Raw genomic sequence first — 17,743 nt, forward strand, 5'->3', positions numbered from 1 at the left:
TGTGTGTGTGTGTGTGTGTGTGTGTGCGTGCGTGCGTGCGTGCGTGCGTGTGCGCGCGCGTGTGTGTGTATGTGTGTTTGTGTGCGTGCGTGAGTGTGTGCGTGCGTGCGTGTCTGCAACCTTACAATTAGTGAAGAGAGCTAAAACCATTTAATCAGTGAATCGGTTAATGCTATACGATTGCGTTTATATGCCAGCCCCTAGAGTCGCACAACTTTGACCTGCTAGTGAGGGATGATGCTGAGCATGAAGAGGATTTCACTGACAGCAGCCCGCTGATCGTGAAAGAAGCCAGCTCACTGAAGCCAGCCTTGCAGCAGGAGTCGGCCGACGAGAGCAGCACTGAGGGAAGACCTGTCAAGCTGGAGAAAAAGCCAGAACCAAAACCTTTAGAGAGAAAGAGCATGCTGGAAAAGGCGCAGGTGCAGCAAAATTATGGATTAATATCAAAGGAATGCATATCAAAGATCATTTTTAATTGACTTGGCCAAATAAATAAAAATAAAAAAGTAAAAGATGAAAAGTGATTATCTAACTTGAATTAGACACACCAGTCTATTATTTATCCTTCTTAAATCCTTTCTACATTATTTATAGAAACCCACTATATTTTTATATAAGGTTTACAGTTAGTAACAGTACGATAGTAGTAGTGATAGTTTTGTTATCATACAGACACCTACCATCACACCAAGGTCGCCTGATAAGATCCGTGCAAAGCCTCTCCTCAAACTAACCTCCTTTGGAAAAATAGGCACGACCGATAATGATTCGGAAACAGAGAGTGAGGATATTAGGTATGCGAAGAAAATTGCTCCTTAAAATTAGGATATTATTTAGTAATCATTGATACCAATGTCTCAGGAGAGCAAGGTGCAGATGGCAGGTATTCAAATTTTAAATATGCTCACCATGATTATGCAGTAATGATGTAAATTTGTTATTTTAGAAATAATGAGGCTCCACCGATGGAAGGGCTACAAAGTAGTGAGGAAATGATTAGGTTTGTGACACCCTTAATGTCATCAATTAATGTGGTGACTAACTCAGATTATTTGCGTAATTTGAAATACATCTTATTTCACTGTGCCACTGCAGTGAATTTCACATTTACATGTGAAATCCTGTAATAAAGAGAATTATCATTACTATGATATCCCAATAACTGATTTCACATTACATTATATGATATGGTGTGATGTGATATTATGTGACATGATGCAATATCTTATCATTTACATAAAACATAATATGTAACTGTTTGTAGGAAGCGAATTTTTCATATAAATTAAGCGAATAATAATATCATGATAGGCTAAAGAAAAAATCTCAAGAAGCCCTTAGGAATCTCAAAAAGATGCTGGAACAGGAGTTTGAGGAATCCCGTGCACAGCTTCTCCATGAAAAGGAGGAGTCTCTAAGGAGGGAGAAGGATAAGTTGGAGAGAGAGACATGCTCAGAAGAAGAGCAGCTGCGTGTCCAGAAGACTGACAAGCTGAGGTAGGTAGGAGCCATGATTAAACACAATATAACAACACAAATAAACCAAGCTGGCATAATGTCCCTGTGTTGTTTTATTTAAGTTGACTGCAAGTAAGTGCTTAGTTTTTATGTGTGTCATGAAAATGAGCCAGGTTTTGCAAGTGTAACTGTCTTTCCATGTAATCTTGATGAATGCTGGAACATTTAAAAACATGTTAAATGATGAATAACATGTGTTATCTGTCTGCAACTGTACTTTTGTATTTGATTCGAATTGCATGTATGTAGTAACTATGTCATGGCTTTGCTTTTTGGTCGCAGGACCTATCAATGTTTTCGTCATGTTCTGGCAGTCGCCATAGTTACATCTTGTATTTCAATCATTTCAATTATTATAAATATTATAAATTCAGAAATCAATTGATAGTTTTAAATTTTGCTGCTTTCAAGCAGCATGCACAGATATTTGCTTGGTGTTGTTTCAGTATACTTCAGCGACAGTTGAGCACATCTGTTGAGAATGAAGAGACTATACTCAAGAATACCCAGCAGGAAGCCCTGAACAGGATAAAAGAGAGATTCCAGGAAGAGGAGGAAGAAGAGGAAAGACGTCTCGGGTGCGTTTGTCACCTGCATTTAAATTGTGTATTAAAAAACAAACATTTAATTGACAAGATGACACAATTTTAAGTATAATCTAATGCGCTATGTTGTTGTGAACTTGTTATAGATTTTTCACTTATGACAGAATCTGATGGTATCTGTAAAATTATTGTGTTTACAGGGAAGTTATGAAAGAAAATCTAAGCAGGATCAGAGCAGATATTGAGAGTACTATTGAGGTCGAAAAAAACAAACTAGAAGAAAAGAAAAAGGGAGCTGGAGAGAAAATCCGTAAGGAGGTAGAAGAGGAGAAGGAGGCAGAGAAGAACCGACTAGTAGCAGTGCAAAAGCAGGAATTAGAAGATATTCGAGCTTCTTTGCAAATTGAGAACGAGAAGGTGCTGTTGTAGTTATGTATACTAAGATCTCTTTTACTATCTATGTGTATTATAATTCACCAAAAATTGATGTTTTAAATGGCTGACTTTGAAATTACTGAATATTTAAGAACAAATAACTGATCAGTCAGTAAAAGGATCAAGCCTCAAATAAGGTTAAAGATATGGCTTAATATCTATATATTGCTTGCTATTACATTGCTATATAGCCTTGTCCCTTGTGTATATTTAGTTTCTCACAGTGGTCGTGGTGATATCTGTTTTTGTCAATTTATTGGCTTTCAGTATCTTGAGAAACTTGACAGTGCAACATTACAGGCAGAGCCACACAAAGTGCAGATAATTTAACTGACAAAATACTTCCTACAGGTAATAACGGAGATGAAGGACAAGCAAGAAAGGGAGCTGTGCAGGATGAAGTCAGACATGGAGGAGAAGCACGAGTCTGCTGTTCATGTCATGCAGCGCCACCTACAGGAGACACATGATTCTACAATGGAGGAATTGCAAGGAAAGCTTACAGAGGCGCAGGCTGTGCAGCTCAGACAGAAGCAGGCAGAGCTAGACATGCTGGCAGAGAGGCAGGCTGTCTTCTCCACCTTGGAGAGAGACCTGAGTGACGTGCTGAGGGAGAAGAAGGAAGCGATGAAGACGGTACATGATGAAGAGCTGAGAAGCCTTCAACAGGAACATCAGACGTCGTTGCAGCAGTTGCGGAGCAAGTTTGCAAAGCAGGTAGCTGGTTGTTTTCAGGCCAATTCCTTCTCTATGCAGTGTCACTCCAGAACTATAGTTGCAGCTGTTAGCTTTATTCTAATAATCATATCACACCTTACTAAGATCAAATTGTAAGTCTGTCCCTTCAATTGGAAGCATCACTTCAACCATGTAGTGGTCTCAGATATATAAATACTTGTATAAACAAGTGATACCACCGATTTTATTCATGATGAGAGTTCAACTTGTGAAATTTGGCTTACGTGATAAACATATCTCTGATATCAGAGGTATTATTTATGTTAAGAATTTAACCTGCAAAATACACCTCATCTCTCTCAACTCTTGCAGGAAATAGAACTCAAGAATAACTTGTGTGAAAACACGGAAAAGCAAAAGGCGGTGTTGCTTGCTGAGCAAGCTACACAGCTGCGCCATCTACGGGACGAGTTTGAAACCCGAATAGTATCTATGAAAAGCGAATCTGATGCAAAGGTGTGCTTTTTACATAAAAAATCACATTTTGATCAATGAGCTGATAAAACAGTGTGGTTAATATTAATTACTATAATGTTGAAATGTAAGTGATCTCATGTAGAGTCATGTGCATGATTAGGTAATGTTATTACTCTGTTGAATATTCTGATAGTCTTGATAAACATTCTTTAATATAATACAGGAAAGTGAACTGGAAGAGAGAGTCAGCATTAATGCAGAAAGGCAGAGGAAGCTTGATGAAGAGATGAAGGAACTCGAAAATAAAGAGAAGCCGGTTATGAACCAGAGAAATCTACAGCTAAAGCTGAATGTAGTCAGGCAAGATGAAGTGGTTAGTGTTGGTTGCGACCGTACTTTACGATACTAACTGCCAGTCATATCTAAATGTAATATTAATGCCCATTTTTGATTGTTTATGTTTGCAGATAACATGTAAACTGATATGCTATATAAATGGGTTTTTTAATCTATGACCCCTTACAGATGTGTTGTAATAAAGATTTGTGATGATGTATTTAGTGATAGAACATACCTTGTTGAAAATATCAATTTATAACAAAATGGAATTACAATATACCCCAAGTTTACTGTATGCAGGAGACAGGCAGCCAGACTGACCAACCACAGGCTCTGGATTTACAGCAGCAAACCTTTCTGGACACCATTGATGAGCTATCACAGCAAATACAGCTACGGCAGAAAGAGTTACAGAACCTCAATGCTGCCATAACTGAACGAAAAGCAGCGTTGACTGTGATGCAAACACAAAAGGAGTTCAATGCTGGAACGATAGCAAACATGGTATCGAATAGAACCAAATCAAGGTAACTGAATCATGTGGTAATTGGCAGCTCTCTCGCAGTACAAAAAAAAACGGATATATTATTGCTTACTAATTGACCATACTTTCAATAATATTTATATATAACAACTATGGTTTCATTGTTTTTGGACAACAGGGATGAAGTTCCAACTAGTACTGGCCGTGATGGTGAAAGCATTCTGGTTAGAGCAGAGCAGGAAACAGTTGAGCAGGAAGAACTATTAGACAAACCCCTCCGACATGCTCCAACATTACATGGTGTGTTTTAAGCCCTTGGCTCCAATCATGAAGCATAGGTCCAGAGCACCTGTGTGCTGTAACAATTAAGCTACTCACTGTTGTGCTGGCGTAATTTGTTAGCTCTAGCAGGTGTCGACTGAAGCAATTCAGAGTAAATTTCATTGCTCAATGGAACAGCAGCAGTGGCCAGGGTGGGGCTTGAACCCTAGACCTTTCAGCAAGAATTCAAGTCTGAAATTCACTAGACCTCCATTGCCCCTCCCCCCTTTAAATGATGTGGTGTGAGTTGAAATTTTAAATACGATTAAGTGGGCTCTCAGAGTGCTATGAAATACTGAGTGTATGAGCAAAAGAATAAAATGTATGAGCAAAGTCTACAATTATACAATGAGAAACTTTTAGAAGCAACAAGAAATAAGATTTGTATTGTAACGAGGTCCTGTTTTGGTATGATTTCTCAGGTATACATCATGCAGCTACAATGACTGATGCACCAACGACTACAGGGCCCATGGCCATACAGGAACTAACTACCTCACCTCACACCACTCAGGCAAAGCTATATCCTAGAAACCAGGCTTTGGAACAAAATCATGGTATAGCAAATTAAAGGCATATGAAATATATTATACATGTCTTGTGTACAGTTAAGTCATAGTTATATTAGTAAATTCATTTTGTTTAATTCTAGAAAAACATCAACATAATTACATATTACTAAATAGAATAAAGGTGAGCTACTAGTCTACATGCAGGTAATTACTTAAATGATAGCATGGATTGTCATTTATGCCAATATTTGTGAGAATAATTATTAGTACAACATTCTAGACTACATACCTAGAGAAGACACTACTCCCTCCAAAAGGAGACAAAAGATTGAACGCTCTTATAAAACATCCCAAAGAGCTTGGGAACAAGGTTCAACCGAGTTCAGCAGTGACATCGAAGAAGAAAGGTACAATTTTTCACATAGATTAATAATAGTGTTTTTTTTTATATCAGAAAGGTTTGCATGGATGTAGAGAATGTGATCCTCCTCACCTTATTTAACCCTAATATACAATACCTTTTATCGTCACATTTTATAAGTAGTATAATTTTTTCTATAAACTGAAAATAGAACTAAAGGGAATGAGAATGACCTAAAACTTGTATGTCGAAAATTTAATACTGCCGATACACTAATATTTCGAAGAAAAACGTAAACTAAATTGGATCCATCTGTGAATTATGTAGGGTTGCATCCGGTGATGCCAGGCAGTCTGTGCAGCAGGCAAAATCTTTCTTACGTGAGCAGAGCAGACAGCTGAAGAAGCGTGCAGCGTCACTCCGTGTTGCAAAGCAGCAATGGAATCACGACCTAACGAACTTGAAGAAGGTATGAATCTACGTGACATGCCTACATCAGGCAATCTGCGCTGAAATTAGGAAAAACAATTAGAAGGAAAGTAGGATGATTAACAGGATTATGAACTGAGTAGTTACTTCATCAGCAGTTGATTGGTATTGATAGAAGAGTGAAACTGCAGTTCAGCAGTGATCAGCTGGCAGAAATGAAACTAAATACTGACGTTGGGGAATAGTGACAAAAACGAATGGAAATAAGAACGGATAGTATTGTTATCAATATAGCTAGGTGTGAAACGGTAGATATAATATATGTAAAAGATCTTTGATAACAAGTATGCTCGCCATAGTAAATTCATTATTACATAAACCATGTAGTTATGTTATGATCCGTTTGTTACAGAATCTCCCAGCAGAGAGCAGCACTATGCTAGATGGTATTAGGTGCAATCTGGAGCAGGAGGCATTGGAGATAGAGCAGCTGAGGGAGACCATGGCATCAAGCAGGAGACTTCTGAAAGGCCATCACAACCGCCGTAGCTTGGATGAACATGAAGTCGGCTTAAACGTGAGTAAGCTCGTCTACTAGCGTGGTTTTCTCGTAAGATACGTTCTACGAGATTTGATTACTAATTCTGTTTTGTCTTTAGCTGTCAGATAGTGCAGATGATGGGCTCTATACCCGTGGTCGCAATGCGGCTAGGAGACGCCATGTCAGTAGCATTGACAGCTCCAGCACTGATGACGATGGCGACGAAGAAGATTCGCGATATGCGTCACCTGGTGAGTATGTAAACTTTGCCTTCATTACCTGTCCATTATAACGCCCAACACATATTGAAACTAGGTATTGTTTTAAAGAGCTGTGCAAATTACTATGTAGACCGTACCCCTTAGAATATTGGAAAGACTTCATCAAAGTAAAGCTAGAAGAATTTTGACTAAAGAAAGTCTCTGAATTTATTGAATTGTTTGTTTTTCAGGCATCCGAGCAAAACCTCGGCATTATACACCAGGTGGCAGTACAACAAACACTCGCAGTGTAGCAGATTCCTTACACCAAATTGACACTAATTTGCAACATGTATTAGGATTTCTCGGCACGCTGCCAGGGACCAAGACTTCAGGTTTGTCCGACGTATACTTGCATGCTTGGTGTTCGTATTTCAATACTTACAAATGAGTAACATTATTATAATATACACATTGTTATATAATCTACTATATAAATCTACCTGTTTGGGTGTATCAAAATTATTATCTTTAACAAAAAGTTCTCTTCACCCGTTTCAGACATCACAGAGAGCAAACCTCAGTTTCAGCTATCAGGTGGAAGTTCCACTGATGCCATACGAATGGCAGATTATTTACAACGGATTGATTCAAACTTGAAAAATGTACTGGGTTTCATTGGCATGAACACAAGTTCTGGCACGACTGGCGTTCAAGGTATGTAATATGTACTGTGTAATAGCTTCTCGTGACCAGCTAATTAATAAACACATATGTCTATCATTTGCATATTTTGGCGGCAGCTAATATAATGTGTATCTACGTAAGAAATTTTAAAACTACGTTTGAAATTTTGGCATTTATATTTTGAAATTACTCCTTTTTAGCAGAAATACCACTTCAGAAACATCGCTCACCAATGATGTCACAACAGCCACAGTTACACCTACCTCCATACACAGTACTCGCTAATTCTTCCTACTCCACTGTGACACAGCCACCACCATTTGAGTAAGATAATAAATGCTTTAGTTTTATTATAAGCTTCATTCTTCATAAATAGGTTTGATCAGGAGTATTTATAGATATTAAATAATTGTGTATTTTTCTTGTCAATGAATCTTTTACGAGCATTTTTTCAGTGGGGAGCGATAACTAATAGTATTCTTATTTGATCATACAAAATCACTGTGGTCACATTCCAATAACTGCGTTTCTTAAATTTCAGCTCGTATCCTGCTCATGAAACAGCCGATAGATCCTTACAGAAGAAATGGCAGAAGTATTTCGGCTCAAGGCCACTTTCATTATCAGTTACCTCACTTCCCCCATCGGAGTCTGCATTTGGTTATCAACCAGCTAGGTTATTATATACTATATTGTTTTAAAGGCTTTCAATGTCAATATATCTAAGTATGATCTGATTGTAAACAGGCATTTTGTATATTCAGAAGTGATCAGTGAATAACAGTAACTTACCAGTGATGCATAGTTCCAGTTATATTTGCACGTGACTGAACTTCCCAACTACCGATAGTATGAAACATTAAGTGACGTGTATATACATCTTGGACCATTTCCATGTCAATATGATTTAATACGTGATAACCTGGCAAAAATTACATGTACGAGTAAGGGTAAAGTAATATACTTGATATAAACAAAGATATAAAGTATTAGGTTTATCTTCTAATTATACCCCTGCAAACGAAGATTGAAGGGAGTATAATATAGGAGTCATCTTATGGTCGGTCGGTCGGGCAGGCAGTCAGTCTGTCCGTTGCAAAGAGTTTGTATGCGTGAACTATTTCCACAGTTTTCAAGGGATTCCAATGAAACTTCATACACTTGATCACCATGAAGTGTAGCTTTGCATGACATATTTTTTGTGTGCGTTGGTCAAGGCGTTGCCATGGAAACCGTATCTCATCATCTTTTTTTTAATTCTATCATATTTATTGTGTTCCGTGTATTCTTTACTCATAATATATGCCACACCATGACCTCCCATTTCCCCTCTGGCAAAGCGGTATTGCAGGGGTATTAATCACTATCAGTGATAGCTCCATCGAGTTCATACAGATATATAACTGTTTTCAGCCAACTACTAGAATCATATAGGACTGGCACTGAAAGAGGAGACCAGCCTCCCACAAACATTGACTCACAACTGGCAGAGCACAGAAAATGGCTCAAGGACTTCCAAAAAGACCTGGGAATTGGTTCTAGTCTGTCTGGATCTGATAGGGGCTCCGTGTATCCTTTACAAGCATTCTAAGCAATTAGGGACCAGTTACATTTGTAGCTCGCCTTGACATCGTCAAGATGAGCTATTGCCATGGTGTGTCGTCCGTCGTACGTCCGTCCGTCCGTCAACATTTAAGTGCATCATTCCATTCTTTCACTTTTTGAACCCTGCAACACATGTTATCTCTGCTAGTGTTTATAAAGTTATACAGACATGCAACTCTCTCAGTACGGACCACCCTCGAGACTGTCCATTTAGCTTGGTTTTCCGTCACGTTCGGTTTATAGCGGACCTATTCTAGGCATATCTTCCATGTCTCAGATAGGTTTGGACTGATAAATCATCCGGTTTATCGTGAGATTCGGTTTTGAGGGCGTCTGAAACTTGGAGTGTTGACTGTAGTGTTTTACAGCTTTCTACACTGAATGTATTCGCACATGTATTGCCTTAATTGTTGACCAGCCATATAAATACGCTTGCCAATCGTGGCTTTTAGTTTCAATGTTGAAAAATGTTTTACGTACTACTAGTACTTACTATACAATTACATGGGTTTACGGTTTCAGGTACCCTTTGTCGAAGTCAAAAAGACACACATTTACTGTGAAAAACAATTATTTTCAATAATAAAAACTTTATAGATGTTTGTTATTGTGATGAAAGAATGTTATATAGGCAAACAATACAAATAAGTGATTACACAAATGTCTAAATTTAGAAAATTTAGAATAGAAACATCTATTATTATTATCACATCAAATATTGCTGCATCCATAGTAGACCAAATCACTTTGGTTCATAGACAGTCTATGAGGTTCATATATAGCTCTAGTCCATTAAAAGGTCAAAGAATGTTTGATCATTTCAGTCATACATTAAATTGTCATGGGATGCTGAATAGTTTTACTCAGAGAAGTAGCCACATTATCATCTCCATGGTAGAATACAGAAAATTACAAGGTGTTATAATACTTAAAAAGTTGTTCTTAAAATAAGTTGTGATCTACTGTAGCTCTATTTTAATAACAATGTGGTTTGGTATAGCTTCCGATGTCTGCAAGTGGCATTATAGCCCAGTGCCGCCATTCAAACTGTCAAATTCTTGAGTAACGAAGAAAGCAATCGTTCATACTCTGTAATGGAAAACATGCGAGGCTAAATACACAAGCAAAAGTTTTGAACATAGTTTGTAACTGCTCTGATATCTATAATTAGGTAGTAATCTTGCACAAACCTTTTGGGTTTTTGTAGAACATGCAGTTGTTAGCACACTGGTTTGTATCCACATCCCAGACAGACACATGGCAGCTACACAGCGGGGGAAGATCAATGTTGACGGACTTGAGTTTTTGCTGCACCTTCAGCTTCAGAGCATGGTTATACCTACAATGCCATTAAATTGACTACGTCACTAATTTTTGATGGTATATATTTGTAAAAAGTTTGTTGCAATTTTTTTGCATGAAAAGTAACTACTAATGGCACTAAATTTATCCTCAAATTCTTACCTGATAAGATAAGATTGTTTTTCAACTAGTTAAAAAGCCAAAAAAACCTGGGCAATTTGATATTTATTTATCACGACATTAAATGCTTGCTATGGGCTATGTATGAGTCATGAGTCACATCCAACGGAATAGCAAAATAGGAAGTATAATGCAGAAATTTAACCATAAAAAGTGAACAGAATCACTTACATTTTGTGAAAAAGTGGATATAATTTTTTTACTTTTACCATTTACGGTTACCATTACCATTCATGCACAAAGTTAACATGCATGCAGTGGACACACTACCTGTTAAGGGGGGCTTATGTCGGGCTTGCGAGCCGACTTGACTGGTAGCAACTGGATTTCGAGCAACTGAAAGCGATCAGCAGCGACTAGTTGCGTCCAGTTGCCCACTGTTCTATTCCGAGCAACTAGTAGCGGCCAGTCGCAGGCAGTCGCGTCGCAGTCGACCGACCTAAGCACTGCAGTCGCAGTGAATTGCAGCCAGTTGCTTCCAGTCGAGTCGGCTCGCAAGCCCGACATAAGCCCCCCTTTAGTGTTCGTTTACCTACCTCTGTTGCTCTAGGTACTGTTGCTCCTGCTTCTGAGCATTTCTGAGAGACAGCTCTGCTAGTTCCTCTTTGTATCGCAGGCATCTGTCATGTTCATCAGGAGGCTCTATCTCATCCAGTGCCTTTCTCTCTTGTTTGCATCTTAACTCTTCTCGCGGCTCCTTCATTCTAAATAGGGTAACGTCAGATGGGTTTTGACTTATCTACAACAAACTGTCTGGAGCGTAGAACACTAATGAACCAGTTATACATTTCTTCTATTCTGTATCTGCCTGGCATATTCTACCTACGTCACTCTCACTCTTATCCCTCCTTGCTCCCCCCTTTCCGTTTCTATCCTCTCCTACCCAACCTGTCGCACTCTCTCCTCCTTCATCTCTCCCTCTGTCTTCCTCACTCGTCCTACTTAATTGTGAGGATGTGTGAATTTCAATACAATCACATGTCACATATTGTAAAGCTATTCTATCTTGCTTTTTTCACCTCATATGATAATCACACGTCTGAGGAAGTTTCTTTTATGCTAGCCAGTTCCCATGGTAAGATTTAATGTTCAAATATATACAAAAACATATGTACCTTTTGACTCTATGCCTTTGACTACGTCTCCATAACTCCTCACGTGCGCTCATCCTCTCCTGCTGGGAGAAAGCTCTTTTAAGTTCCAAGTAGCGACTCTGAGAGTGACGCTTCTCTTGCTCACACACAACCCCCGGATTGATGGCGACACGTGGCGGCTTCACGCCTGTGACGGCGCTCGCAATATGACAGCTTTGCCTCCCGGACCGTCCCCCTGCTGTTCGCTTGCCAGTACGCACAAGTGCACTCTTCTCCATGGCCGGACCGCATGTGAGACTGGTGCCGCAGTCTTCACAGTGGGCTTCCCCCGAGGAAGATGCCTCGTCGACGCAGAGAGCAGCCGACGTTCTCACAACATGATGACAAGCAACAGGCGAGCCAATACTTGCCGCACCGCTAGGAAGGTTCACCTCGCACCGACTACGAGTTCGCCTGCTGGTGACAGCAAGACAGAGATCACCGCCGCCTCCGCCATATGGACTCGCCCGCGAAGTTGACTCGCAAGCCCCACGCACTAACGACGAATTGACTGTCGGACATCCAGGCTCACGGTCACTGGGCAAGTAGTCTGAGCCACAGACACGTGGCACTGTTGTTGAAGATTGGCCATTTATTGGCCTAGTGTCACCAGCATGGTAAGCATTTCCTGACTCTGGATGCACCAGCGTTGTATTTTCTAGAGCAGTTTTTCGACTCGACTGAGGACATCAAACAAGAGTCAATTACACCATAAAAAAATGTGAAAGAAATTGCAGTGATTTAGACAAATTCTGTTGAGTCTTGGGTTGTAAAACTAGTTTTACACTACAGATACATACGCATGCGGGCACACATTCACATGCATGTACGCATGCATGCAAGGATACACTTATGCATACACACACTCATGGACACATAGGCTACATACACAATGTATTGCCAACAAAAGCAAGATCTGCTCTGAACTAGAAAATATGTAATAAAATTTTCTATTATTTCGTTTTTATTTCAAATGTTTACAATCGCACGCTGGATGAAATACTACTACTGTTCACCTTACCTTATTTAGGACAAGTACTCTTTTCCTAACATCTTGCTGAAATTTGTGTAGTTTCTTTGTTTTCTTCTCATGCTGTGATCTTTGGATTACTCTTTCCAATTCAGTAGCGACCTGGAAGCCATAATAAGTTCAATTATATATGGTTAAGTACTATTAGTATTAGTTGGTAAAGCTGCATGGTTGTACTTGGGAGTATAGTAGTACTCTTAGTACTTACTTTAATAGTATACTATCAGTACTCGTTTGGGGAAGCTGATTCTTACTATGGATAGTACTGTAGAAATTTCTGGCTAAACACACAACCTATAAGGACATGTCATGAGCTTGATGAAGTGATTACGCCACACTGGGAGTGGTACAGGGCAACACGGCCATAGCAACCGAGGTGAGAGAGAAGGGAGTGAATCACGCGTATATACCGGCTGGCCGGTTATGTGCCGGTTGATTTTTTATTGTTTGAATGTTTGTAATTTGTATTGTATATACATTATTAAAGGTAGCTTTCCTCAAACTTTCCACGTAAATTTGTGTAACAAACCACTGTAAAAACGTCAGTAAATAACTCACTACACTTTAACTAAACGTTAGCTTTGAAAATAAAACTGTAAAAATATGTATCAAGCCTATATTTGCTCATCGAAGAAACAATGACTGGAAAATTTTATTGTTTTTATTTGCGCGATATTCGAAAACCAAAATGGCAATCATTTAGGCGTAGCGCCATCTCTCGTCAAGATTTCAGACTTTCAGATCTGAATCATTTATTTTCGCATAATGGCAGATATGCTATATAATTGGAGTTCGCCCATATATACTCTTGCTTTATATTTCCCCCCTCCCTCTTCTATCACACCCAAGGTGAGCTACAGTGTCATTGACACTTTCATTCTTATAATGTTAATCATAGTTTATTTCCATATCAATAGGTCTATAAATATGAATTTATGCATCTATAAATTTATTGGTTCTCAGATCTTGTTACATTGTTATTTTTAAATGACGAATTTGGTAATTTTTACTACAATACTGGTTTCAAGGATCTATGAACACAACAAGTACTTATACTATTGGAGTATTTGAATTATTGGACTATTGGAATATTTGTACCAAACTTTGGAATATTGTGCTCCAAATATCTTACAACGTTATCACTTATCAAACATTTAGCAGCGCTTATTATTGTTTAGCCGTTATTATAAATAGTACAGTCCTTGACTTCATTTCATAGCATCAGTGGTAGACTCTCACCGGTGAAGCAACCACATGCGGTATCTTCATCCACCAAGATGCGACTGGAGCTGGATGAGAACAATGAGATTAGACTGCGATCATACTCCGGTACGCAATCGGTTGAATAACTTTCGTATTATAGGGCGTCTGCCATGTGTTACTCTCGTGCCTACTGATATTGTCATACAGTTCAGAGATAGCAGATTATATCCATTGTTTTTTGTTGCTGTATGTGATCTCGTATGAAACATTGAAATTTAATGTAAAATATATTTATGCATTTGAATTAGATTTTAGGTTCATATCATACAATTCCATTGCTATTTATATGACAAATTTGTGTGAATGTTCTGAGTTTAAAATGGTCAAGTTGACATTATTCTTTATATATTGTACATATATATTTTGGAATACATGTATATGTGATGCATTTGAGTACATATCACTTTACATTAGATGTTTTAAATACATTAAGCAGCATACTAGCTCAGCCTGTTGAATAACTGTGATATGTAAGCCCATGTTTTTTGCACTGATGGGGACCATTATTACTGTACTAATATATAGAATAGATAGATAGATATCCAGAGAGACATGATACAAGACACAACACACCACCACACCACACCAAAACACAATGAGTGTTTTTTTACAATGCAGCCGAATAGCCACTTTCCAAACTATTAGCATTATTGATCATAAACTGCCTAAATGCATAACATGAAATTTACAGTCGCTTGGAAGAATTTCATATTTCCTTGCTTTAATTAAAGGTATCAATTAGCAAAATATACATAACAATGTGTCAAAACTATATGTATTGGTGTTCAAGATTCCGCGCAAATTCATGAAACCACCGTGATGTGTTGATATTATTCCATTGTGCTTGCAAGCAATTCATAAGATAGTATGTATTTTTAAAAGGAACTCATTTGAAAATGTACTATGCTAATATTTATTTTAAGTGACAAATAAGTTTAGACAAAAAATAAAATTCATTCCTCACTTGAATAAATGAATTTATAATATGTTTTCTTAATAAATAGTTTTACATATATAATGCTGTTATTTTGTAGCCTCGTCCTTGTGTGTAATTATTTCTTTTTCAATAAGGTCTGGAATTTCCACTGCTAACCATGGTCCTAACTGAAAATGCAATATATATAATGAGTATTTTAAATGATTTCATATAGGTCTATGATAAACAATGCCTTACTTAAACTGGTTGATATTTACTATCACTGTAGTTACATAAACCGTTTCAAAACTAGAGCAGAAATTAACTAACATACCGTTTAACATATCTATAAATATCTGTTGCAATTACTTACTATTACTACTACAACTACTACAATTAATACTAGGTAATTACTTACGCCCAGAGCCATTGCATGCGCGATGCCAAATTTTGGCACATTTCTTCCCCACAATGGTTTAAAGTGATCGGTCAGGCAAATCTTTCCACCCCTGCAGGTAGAAAATATTACAGAGCATCAAGTGACAATAAATCACAAGTCAATAGTGACAGATCAATAACTTTCATTAGTTACCCATATATCTGCAAATTATTTCTGCAGCATATAAGCTACTATAAATAGTCATAAAATATAACCATGCTCCTATGCAAATTAGCAGTGTTGGAATTGGCAGCCTCTCCTATTTGGGACTGGTTTATTCTTATGAATTTTACCGTGTTTAGAAATTAAAATTTCGATAATACGACTGGCCTGGTTTTCTGACTTATTTCCAAGACTGATATTATTAGACATACGATCATTATATGACATGACAAGAACATTCCCTGAAACAACAAATGTGTGCAACATCTAATAAGAAATGGTTAATGTTACTTTTAATAGGGTTTACATATTTACCTGTACATCTTTGCTGTTTTTCCATCCAACTCTGGAAGTGCAATCTCTGGGGCTGTGGTTGGATATGTCACCGGTATCTGAAAAATGAAGACATACATTTTCTTTATATATAATTATATTTAAATAATAATGGAACATCATAACTACATACACAATTTGGACTGCAAAACTTTTACAGAGAAACCTACAGAACATTGTTAAGATATTTTTGTCATTGTAAATACCATGATGTATCAACATTCACTAGAAATGATTAATTGAAAATCTATTCTGCATGTGTACTACACGTTTACAATATACAGATTTATGTACAGTCTCTCTACATTCCATGAAAACGAAATGTACACCCCTGTTACTGTCATTTACTTACATCAAATTCAATTTCAAATTCATATTTCAGCAGATTTTGGAAGTACCAGCACTTGCCAAACCACCGTGTTCCATCCTTGTTGGATTCCAAGCGAAACCAATCATTATCAGCAGCTTTATTGTTGCTGACATACTGCAACATAAAACACAAGCTAAATACATTTAGTAATGACTATAACACCAGGAGTACTGAATTTTCTACCAAATAGCCAGTATTATGTGTAATGGTTCAATAACCTAGCTGAAGTCTAAATGGGACAACATTTGTGCAATGTTGCCACTCTGCCCTCATACAATTTGACATTGGCCACCCCTGCAAGCTTTGCGAAAGGGTGCTTGGGACTGGGAGGTGGACTGAGGAGCGAGAGAGAAACTTTCTTTCTGCGAGTTTGTATACAGTGGGGTGCATGAGGTGGGGTTGTGCATTGCAGAAGAGTGTTTGAACGCCATTCATGTGAAATTATTAGGAGAGAGAGAGCAGATAAACATTACGCTGTGGCTATATGCCTGGCAGCCGGGCACGGTCTTCTATTTCCTAAATTTATGCCCGGCAGTTCCTAACCCTAACCCTGACCCTTGTTTACTTGAGATAACGCTGAAAATTAAAAACTGCCGGGCATTTAGGAAATCGAAGACCGTGCCCGGCAGCCGTCAGATATATGCCGGCTGCCGGGCATATAGCCACTCTGTAAACATTAAAGGGACAGTAGCCTCTAGGATTTTACTGCATACAACTGTACTTACTGTATACAAATCGTCTATACCCACACGTATTTGTTACCAGATACCTAATTTAATTGTTATAATTAATTACACATCAACGCTACGAAATTTGAACGGCGCCATGACACCAGCGACCGTGCCGCCACCCCGAAAAAGTTGCGTATTTGACAATTTATTTTGCACATTACAGACCGAGGGCTAATCACAAAAGTGCAATTATATTTATACCTAAATGCTATTTAACCGAACGATATTCATTTTAGGACAACTTTATCCATATTATAACTGAAACTATATGTCGTTTATAAGATATTACAATCCTTTTGCTTTTAAATTAATAAATAAGAAACACCCTCGGTCTGTAGCCCTTGGCTGGAAAGTGGTTTTGCGCAACTTATCAGATCGTGCGCTTTGAGTGGCGCCACCGTCGTTGTAATCAAACTGTAGTCGTTAGTTTTAAAACATTTTTTAATAATATTTCTAATGGTGATTGAAACTTTTTATGTAGCGTAATTTTAACCTAAATTAACTGAAAATAACCCTAGAACCTAGAGTAAACGATCCCTTTAATACATTGAGAGTAAATACAATTTGTGGTTATTTACCATAATTTTATATGTAGAAATGTCCCAAGTACCAGAATTCTCAAGCAGAAGAATGTAGCTCTGCTGTCAAGGACTCAAAGGTAAACTAGTGGGTCATATGTAAGACACTCATTCTCTTGTTAGATATAGACCCCGACTCCACATCTATTAAACGTCCTAAATGTTTAAACT

The 17,743-nt window shown here is 38.0% G+C and overlaps 2 protein-coding genes across 2 annotated transcripts; one reads left to right on the plus strand and one right to left on the minus strand.

The window, feature by feature from the left end:
• Window positions 1-197: 197 nt before the first annotated feature.
• On the plus strand, window positions 198-14,632 carry LOC106807634 (centrosomal protein of 164 kDa-like; the record flags this gene model as incomplete). The annotated part of the gene is given in 22 exon segments (XM_014810043.1): window positions 198-422; window positions 676-797; window positions 950-1,003; window positions 1,315-1,500; window positions 1,968-2,099; window positions 2,267-2,483; window positions 2,853-3,218; window positions 3,552-3,695; window positions 3,880-4,029; window positions 4,296-4,522; window positions 4,658-4,779; window positions 5,223-5,357; window positions 5,593-5,719; window positions 6,001-6,142; window positions 6,515-6,679; window positions 6,762-6,894; window positions 7,095-7,238; window positions 7,405-7,560; window positions 7,731-7,854; window positions 8,072-8,206; window positions 8,944-9,099; window positions 14,000-14,632. Coding segments are annotated over 22 exon segments (3,285 nt in total). The 3' UTR covers window positions 14,130-14,632.
• Window positions 14,633-14,738: 106 nt separating this feature from the next.
• LOC106807635 (ubiquitin-fold modifier-conjugating enzyme 1) lies at window positions 14,739-16,392 on the minus strand. The gene is made up of 4 exons (XM_014810044.1): window positions 16,246-16,392; window positions 15,876-15,952; window positions 15,378-15,468; window positions 14,739-15,147 (listed from the first exon to the last, which is right to left on the minus strand). Exons 1-4 carry the CDS (start codon window positions 16,384-16,386, stop codon window positions 15,067-15,069), a joined length of 390 nt encoding a protein of 129 aa, XP_014665530.1. The 5' UTR covers window positions 16,387-16,392; the 3' UTR covers window positions 14,739-15,066.
• Window positions 16,393-17,743: the final 1,351 nt, after the last annotated feature.

This window comes from Priapulus caudatus, unplaced genomic scaffold (genome assembly GCF_000485595.1).
Source record: "Priapulus caudatus unplaced genomic scaffold, Priapulus_caudatus-5.0.1 Scaffold226, whole genome shotgun sequence".
Taxonomy (NCBI): domain Eukaryota; kingdom Metazoa; phylum Priapulida; class Priapulimorpha; order Priapulimorphida; family Priapulidae; genus Priapulus; species Priapulus caudatus.